Source organism: Mastomys coucha, unplaced genomic scaffold (genome assembly GCF_008632895.1).
Source record: "Mastomys coucha isolate ucsf_1 unplaced genomic scaffold, UCSF_Mcou_1 pScaffold14, whole genome shotgun sequence".
Lineage (NCBI taxonomy): Eukaryota > Metazoa > Chordata > Mammalia > Rodentia > Muridae > Mastomys > Mastomys coucha.
In genome coordinates, this window is record NW_022196896.1 from 11,511,717 (window position 1) to 11,521,018 (window position 9,302).

The following is a 9,302-nucleotide window of genomic DNA, read 5'->3' on the forward strand; positions in this document are numbered from 1 at the left end:
TTGTATCATTTTGAATTCCTTGTCTGGTATTTCATGCTGGTATCTCATTTTGAAAATCTAACACTGTCGAACTGTATATTTGAGAGGAGTCCTGTTGTATTGACTTTTCCTGGACCTTGTTTCTTTGTCAGTATTTGTATATCTGGTATTAAGTCATAGTGGTTGTTTGTTATATCTTCTTTATTGTTTGTGTTTAAGTTGAAAATTCTTTTGGAAATCCCTGGACTAGCTTGTAGCAGGGTTAAGATGCCTTTCCCCCATAGCTCCTGCATTACACATGTAATATAGCTCATGTGCACAGGGAGCATCAGTTATAATAGCCAACACAACTTCAATAACAGAGCATTGCAGGAAAAAATCCACTGATAGGTAGACCTACTATGAAAACTCAGTAATAGAGAAAAACAACTCTCCCCTTTAAGTTTAAGGACCACAGGAAAGCAATATGAAAAATAAGAACAAATGCCTATGTAAGAATAAGATTTAGAAACATTAAATTAAAAAAATAAAAACTCCAGTTAAAATATCTTCATTGATTAGAGAACATCAAGGAAAGCTGTCTCCTGCCTGGGAAGTCTTGTGCATTTAAATTTGCTGATGGGAGAGCTGCTTAACCTTTGTGTGCAGCTCAAACCTGATAATGCAGGGATTACCCAATGAGACCCTGCTTAATAGCTATACCATCCCATTCCTGTCTATCTTTGCAGGTAACACTTTTAGTCCTTCCTACAGAGATTCAGCCTGCCTATGCCAGTGGTCTTAATCTGATTTTCCTTGTTTCAGAGTTTTAGTTCAGATGAACTCCCATGGGGGGTTCAGGGATTCTCTGGGTCTCCTCTCTTGGGGCTGGAGTTTGGAGACATGGTATGTACTGTTTTCTGTGTTTCCCAGCAACGTATTTGATTGCAGTTTCCCCTTGTACCAACATAATATGTGATATTTTAGGTTAGAGGCAGTGGGTAATTTCCCAGTATCTGCTTCATACACTTTGTTGGTCTGCCTTTTTTTTTGTTTTTCTTTCTTTCTTTTTTTTTTCTGCTTTTGCTTTTAGAAGTTTACCTTTTCTGTCATTTATAGATCCAAAGTAGGATCAAGGAAGGATTTTTTTTTTCTTTTTGTAGTTTATATTAAAGTTCAGCATATATTTCTGTAGCCCTAAAGAAAGACTTGGGATAGTATCTCTCAATGAACTGACAGGAGCTACCACATAACATGCTTCTTAGAGCCACTGAGTGAGTTCTCTTGGCATTTGGAGTCTGCTTATAGTCAAGTCTTCAAGTTCTAGAACTATAACTGAGGTTGGATAAGTTGTTGATTTATTTTATGCAAAGTAAATCCATAGCCCCTGATCTGTCCAGACTATGCCCCAATTCTGTGGGAAGAGGTAATGAAATTGGACATGTTAGCTTTAATAAAGTTTTTAAAGGTAAAGGTGTTAAAATCTCATGATACATGAAAATAGAGTATTTTTATATCTACTAAAAGCTCTTATATGGAAGAAGAATGTAATGAACACCTCAGTAATTGTCTCTGTAAATATCAACTACATATGTGATCTTTCCATACATCAGATTTGATATTTATTAATAAGGAAGAGATTAAAATTGATAAAATATTTTTGCTGATATTCAAATTTCCCGAATGCTTAATACTAATTGCTTACCCTCACTAGCTCTTCAATGCACCAAACTTGTTTTAAAAATAGTTTATTGATTCTCCTGTTTGAATTGTTTCTGATCTTTGGAGTTAGGTTGATTTTACAGTTCTCTATTTAGAAGGTTAACAACGTTGTCCTTGATTTTTGTTATTAGGCGAACAAAACTGTTATTAGAAACAGAGTTTCTGGGCATGGCTTTGCCTATTATTTAAGCTATTAGTTTTGATTATATAATGTGTTAATAGCATTAGTTACTAAATGCTTTGTAACTGCAATTTTGATTAGACTAAAAGTCATTTTAGATGAGAGTTTTTAATTATAAATAAGCAAAGCTAGTAAAAGTGTTTCAAGAATTAGTGACTTGTTTTGCATTACTGTTGATGATTCTACCAAATACAAGTCTGTAAAATCTAAGTGGTGACTTGTTTTTTCCAAAGATGAATTTTTTAATATATAAATTTGTATTATTTACTGGAGCTTACATTTGTAACACTGGGAACTGTCATTCCATTAGGGTAGGTATGCCACAGTTATACAAGTCAAAGCTGGATTCTTTCTGCTCACTATGTTTTCTCTGTGTAACATCCTAAGGTAAAAAACTAAAACAGCCACTTTTGGGAGATGTGGTAGGGCCAAGTGGAAGACTCTGCCACTTCTCTAATTGGGAGGTTCTTGTCCAGTTGATGTCTGGTTTTCTGCTGGCCTGCCTTAGCTCATGAACATGGGAAAAACTGAAGTGTCCCATGCTTTCATGCTAGTGCTTCTATTTTGTTTGTTTATTATTTGAATATGAGAAGACACCCTACCCTTCCCTACCACCCTAGTAACAAAAACTGTGGAACTTATTCAAATTTGATCCATAGCCTAGAGCAAAGTCATCACACTAATATGGACTTTATTTGCATCGAACAAATAAAATTTAAAATTAAAAATTGTGGGGATATTTGTTATACAGCATCATCACATCAGATCTCAAAGGAACCAAAGACCCCATTACAATAAAGTAAGCTGGAGGGATCAGTTTGTTTCCCCAGGAGTATAAGGAAAATAAAAACTTCAATTGTTGATTATCTTGTATTGCAGTAAATTTAGCATTTTATTTTAAAGTAACAGTTACTAATTGTTTGAAAGCAGTCATGTTTCTTGAATTAGTAGAATAAATTCATAGTGAGAACTTAGCAAATTTTACCTAGATGAGAGCTACGTAGTGGTATAAAGTTTAATTTGGCTGTTGTTTAATTTTGCATTGAAATCATTAATATATGTTTGCATATATTCATACAGTGCCTACTATGCACCAGACTCTGTTTTTTTTTTTTGTTTGTTTGTTTGTATATGAACAATACTGAGAAAGAGAGCTCACCCATCCACGCCTATAATCTTAGGTAAGTAAGGTAGAGGAAGTGGATGGGGGCTCCACACCCAACCATATCTAAAGAAAACCCAAAAGAAAGAGATTTTGCATCTTGTGTTAAGAGAATTTGCAGTCTTCTAAGGGACAAAGCTAAACACAAGTGAGTTTTAGAAAGAGAAAATTGCAAAGTATTTGATGCTACCAGCTGTAGGCGGTCTTAGCATCACTCCTATATGAGATAAAGGGTGCTTCCCGGTGAAGTTGGGGTGGAGGAAGTAAGAAAGAAGAAATATACAGTTAGATACTCATATGGGAAAGTGCTTTGGCTACAGGTAGGGCTTAAAAAGAGTTTGGTAAAGACAAAATCAAGTTCTTACGTGATTCACATTTTCTAAAAGTAATGCAGACATTTAACTTTATATGTCAAATTCTATCATTTTAGATTTTATTTTAATGTTAGTAAATATATTTTTCTGAAAGAAGGAGGAAAACAGTGACCAAATTATCAATTAATTGTCATTAATTCAGAGTCAAAAAACAGTTTGTTAATTCTCAAAAAAAGAGAGTCCCGTGTATAGTAGGCACTGTATGAATATATGCAAGCATATATTAATGATTACAATGCAAAATTAAACAACAGCCAAATTAAATTCTATACCACTACTTAGATCTCATTTAGGTAAAATTAAGTGAATTAATTGTCATTAATTCAAAACATAATTAATTAGTTGTGAAGTTATAAATGTATAACAGAATTTACTGAAGTGCCTTGATCTGCACTTAGTGGAAGAAGGTGATCTTTTATGGTCTGCAGATTCAAAAGCAACTTGCAAGAATGTCTTGATCTGAGTTTGTTACTGATAGACCCTTCATCCTTGTGCTCTCCTAAGGAGAGAATGAGTGATTTACTAAATAACTTGACCTTAAAATTAATTCTATGAAAGTTAATTAATGAAAAGTACATTTGCTTTAATTGCACAACTGAAAAAAAAAAGCAAGATTTAAGCCACAGTAACATGGCTTTTGTCCATCAGGCATTGTGACACTTATAGTTTAAAATTCAAACAATGATTTCATTAGATTGGCAATAAAATGTACTTGCTCTAGATAAATCTGGGTACCATATATCTTACTTAGAGATAATGTAACAAAATTGTTTATTAGTTAACATAATTCCATAAAGCTGATTTTGTACAACTGATATTTTCAGGAAGAAGTTTAAATATCTGGGTACGATATTTGAAAGAAAGCTTCAGTTTCTGATTTCTACTACTACAATAGTTACTTATGGGCCTTAGCAGTAGCAATATGAAAATTGCTGTGCTCTGTGAAGCTTTCAGATATAAGTGTCTAAGTGAGTTTTTTTTTATAAATTATCCTTTGAATAATAAAAGAATAAATGCATATTCACAGGATGCCTTTTTAAGGATATTAAACTATGATTTAATTGAATATGCTATTGTTTCTCTTTAAGTGTAAATGTAATGGTCAAATAATTCATATTTATTTGAACCCTGGTCATTTTTAGATTATTCTTGTTTTAAAGAAAACTATGATTGAATATAGAGTATTTTCTTATGTCTTAAAAAGAGTATAGTCTCTTGAGGGTTAGGTGCATCTTCTCTCACTGAGTCTAGACCCCATGGAGTGGGGAAGTCTGGTAGGATGGAGGTGTGGGGTAAAGGGATTGGGGACATCCTTTTGGAGACTGGGGTGGGGGAAGGAGATATGGAATGTGGAACAGTCAGAGGGCAGACTGAGTGGGGGAAAAAGACTGGACCATAAAAAAACATTAAAGAATTAGAAAAATAAAAAAAAAAAAAGAAATTTTAAAAAAAAGTATAGTCTTTTACTATCTACTCCTAAAAGAAAACCATCCTAGAAAAGCTTTCAGTCAAATACCTCACATTGTATCTAACAAACTCAAGATTATTGGCAACTTGTCAGACCTAAGCCAACTTACTTTCTTTATTAAGAAACCGGAAGAACAACAGTATCAACCAATCAGACCCCCCAAAGCTCCCAGGAACTAAACCACCAACCAAAAAGTACACATGGAGGGACCCATAACTCCTGCTGCATATGTAACAGAGGATTATCTTATCTGGCATCAGTGAGAGGGGAGCCCCTTGGTCTTGTGGAGGCTGGATGACCCAGTGTAGGGGAATGCTAGGGTGCTGAGGCAGAAGGGGGTGGGTGGTGGGGGAACATCTTCTTAGAAACGGGGCATGGGGAGGGGATAGGAGGTTTAATTGGGAAGGGGGATAACTCTTGAAATGTAAATAAAATAACGAATAAAATAAAAAATATATTCTTAATAAAAAAGAAAGAAAAGAAAATGGATTCATTGACTACCCAATGCAGTAATGAAGGCTAAGTGAGCTCATGTGTATGATCTGCTTCACTTACATATAGTTATGGAAACTTTCAGTTAGTTTTATCTTGTAAGATTTAATTGGTAGCCACTGGGTTCAATAAGTATTCACCTTAATGTTGTTGACTTGATGATTTATCAATTATTTAAAATGTACTGTCATAGATAATGCTTTTTTAATTGATTTTGTTTTTCTCTTTTAGGTCACTTTTCACATAGAGCCATATAGCAATCGAGATGATCAAAACATGCATCAAAATGTCAAGTATATTATAGACAAGTGAGTTTCTTCAACATTCATAGTTATACTGTGTGATCTGGTGGTAATTACTGTTATGAGTGCATTTAAATGAGAACTGAGAGTTGGTTTATGAGCTGTCATTTCTGATAATTTTACCGCAAGTTAACTGAAGAACGTTCACAAGGTTCTTACAGTTCACTTTTTGATGAATAAAGGTTGGTACTTTCACTATTTTGTATGCTTTTCAAGCTATTTATGATTTCCATTTTTACTCATTTTATCTTTCTGTTTTTAAAATCTTATCACTATGAATATGTCTTTTAAAAGAAGGTTCCAGTGAGATGTGAACTGAGTTTATTTAGCAATGTTTGCATATGTCTTCATTTGCATATGCAGTGACTAAGGAATTTTGTATTTAGTTTCACTCTGCTGAAGCATTTTTCTGATAAGGTTCTCTGAAGTATGTTACCTTCTTAGAAAGAGTCATCTCAGTGACAAACGGACACCTGTCACAGATAAGATAAACCAGTTTCTTGGTTCCTACAGATCAGGATAGTATTTCTGTGACTTTAGTCACCATTTGTTAACTTTGAGATAATTGAGATAATTAACCTCCTGTCTGGTAATATAACCAGTGTCTCATAATGTATAAAATTAAAAATATGTTTGCATTATTATTCTTACAAAACTGACTCACTGAAGATTGGTAACAATACTCTCAGACTTCATAGATCAGTTTCATTTAGGCGAATAGTTTATTGTGACACATTCTATGAGTGTTCAGCTCACTTTTTAATGTATCTTTGTTGTAGATATGGAAACCATCCAGCCTTTTATCGGTACAAGACCAGGACTGGGCTGTCTCTGCCCATGTTTTATGTCTATGATTCTTATATCACAAAGCCTACAACATGGGCCAATCTGTTAACCCCCTCCGGATCTCAGAGCATTCGCAGTTCTCCTTATGATGGATTGTTTATTGCACTTCTAGTAGAAGAAAAGCATAAATATGATATTCTTCAAAGTGGTTTTGATGGAATTTACACATATTTTGCCACAAATGGCTTTACATATGGCTCATCTCATCAGAATTGGAATAACCTGAAATCATTTTGTGAAAAGAACAACTTGATATTTATCCCAAGTGTAGGCCCAGGATACATAGATACAAGCATCCGTCCATGGAACACTCAGAATACCCGAAACAGGGTCAATGGGAAGTATTACGAAGTTGGTCTAAGTGCTGCACTCCAGACCCACCCTAGTTTAATTTCCATCACCTCCTTCAATGAGTGGCATGAAGGAACTCAAATTGAAAAGGCTGTCCCCAAAAGAACTGCTAACACAGTATACCTGGATTACCGGCCTCATAAGCCAAGTCTTTATCTAGAACTAACTCGAAAGTGGTCTGAAAAATACAGTAAGGAAAGAATGACATATGCATTAGATCAACAGCTACCTACTTCATAATGTATCACAGTTTATCACGTCTCCTAGCTTAAGTTAATGCTCTGTGTTTTGAGTTATGGAAAGAAAACTGTCAAAATCAATGTATGCTTGCTACTGTAACCTTCATCACTTATTTTTACTTTTTAAAAGATTTATTTTCCTACAGTGAATAATACCTTACAGAGAAAACATCTGACAAGAAAGGTTGTGTCAATAACATTCCTGATGATGTAGTTTTCTGAATTTCTAACTACAATTGAAAATTTTAATGGGATGACCTTTTAGGTTTTTGTTTCACAGTAGAAAAAAATGATTGTCTTTCCATCACAAAAGCAGCTAATGTTCAGGTAAGTTGTACTTATATTCTGGGTCCAAAGACATAGAGGGATGTGCATGTTAGGGACATCTGGCAAAAAAAAGAGTTAAGGCCTAAGGAACAGTAAGTGAACATGCCTCATTTCTGGACTCTTCAATGAAGCTTGTTAATATTCAGATTCTGGCTGGCTTCCCTAGTGATGAAGCTCACTTCTCAAGTTTCTTGTGAACACAGACTTGTTTAAGTAGCAAGTTATTTTATTAGATTTTCCTATTTCTGTTAGCCATGGTCTATTAACGAAAGGCTTTGTGCAGAACATCCATCAGCATCATCGTTTGAAGACTTGGGTGCCTGTGGTGCTAAGTGCTTTTGCATGTTTAATGCCCTGGTTTGTCCTGCTGAATTAGAGATTAGAAACAACAGGTAGTTTGATAAATATTAACAACTGCTCTTATCTATGAGGAAAACCATTGTTTCTCACTAGTTAAAATAAATGTTCACCAGAGACTACTGAACTGGGAAAGGATAATGTCAATACTCAAAAAGAGTGGTTTCCTTTTAATATTTTAATTTAATTTTACTGTAAGATAGAAAATTTACTTATCACTTCAAAACTAGAGATAAATAAATATTTTTAAAGTAACATTGTATTTTTCAGTTATGTCCTCATTTGAATGTCTTACACTTTTATAGTGGTTATTGGTTTAAAAAGAAACTATTAGTGATCCATAGCTGTCATTTAGTTATAAATGGATAAGTTCTCTTCTAAAAATAAAATTTTGTAAAAGTGAAAATAGGAGAAATTGAATTCAATATTTATAGTTAAATTAGAAAAAACAGCCAGTGTACATAATTTTACACAACTGTTATTTCTTAGTTTTACAGAGAGAATCAGTTGAGTAACACTAACAAATAATGCATGCCAGTCTTTGTAGCATAAAGACATTCAGAAACAAGGAAGTTCTGGAATTTATCTTAAAATACCCAGCAGAGAGAAAACAGTTTAGGGTAAAGGTAACTGATATATGTGTAAAGTTCTTGCTGTACAGGCATGAGGACCTGAGGCTGAACACCTTGAACTCACACAGACTCACATGAGCTCAGTAGCATACATATTCTAATCCACAGCTCTTCCAGCGAACTAGACAAAACGTGGGGCAAGACAGAGCCCAGAAGTTTGTGAGCCAGTTAGCCTGATATACAAAGCAGCAAATAAGACATCTGTCTCAAACATGGTGGGAGCCAAGGTCAGCAGGCAAGGTTGCTCTGACATTTACACCCACCTCATGTCATACTCAGTCCCCTCTTACTGTGGAAGGTTTCAGATACTTACTTATACACAGCTTTTTTCAAACTTATAAAAATAACGCTTTTAGAATAAAATCTTTTTCAGGAGTAATGTTAACATTATTACATAAATTTTCTATTTATCAGAAAATTATTAGGCCATAAAAATTATGAGAATAGTAACCTGATTTTTCCAGATATATTGTAAGAATAATTTAATATAGTAATATTTTAATATTACACATCTCCATTGGAATGAGGAGAAATATAACTTATAGATTTTTTCTTTGCTACTACATTAAAGCTGAATTATTAATACAGAGTTTTATAGCATATGTTGTTTTCTTCATTCCTTACATGACATTTTATATTTGAGTCCACCATGACAAAAAGTGAATATTACGAAACAATTCTGAGATAAAGAAAAAGTCTACGCAAATAAGGTCAAGCAACTATCAGTAAGAGTTCAACTTTCACAGTGGACAGTTCATTCTAGCTCCTGCTGTTCCCAGCACATCTACCCCATCAATAGTCAGTCAGCACTTAAAATTAGACAGATGCTATCTTTATTGTTAAAGATTTGCTGTCAAGCCGGGCGGTGGTGGCGCACGCCTTTAATCCCAG

General features: G+C 34.2%; 1 protein-coding gene across 2 annotated transcripts in view; it reads left to right on the forward strand.

Annotated features, from left to right (window-relative positions):
* The window catches only part of Manea (mannosidase endo-alpha), a 21,793-nt gene extending 12,739 nt beyond the window's left edge, over positions 1 to 9,054 (forward strand). The window contains exons 4-5 of one of the 2 annotated variants that reach the window (XM_031366472.1): positions 5,589 to 5,665; positions 6,439 to 8,681. In XM_031366472.1, the coding sequence (XP_031222332.1) occupies positions 5,589 to 5,665; positions 6,439 to 7,096 (735 nt within the window). In that variant the 3' untranslated portion in view covers positions 7,097 to 8,681. Of the gene's footprint in view, positions 1 to 5,588; positions 5,666 to 6,438 lie in introns of both variants that reach the window. The other variant, XM_031366473.1, reaches the window with a different exon arrangement.
* The last annotated feature ends 248 nt before the right edge of the window (positions 9,055 to 9,302 follow it).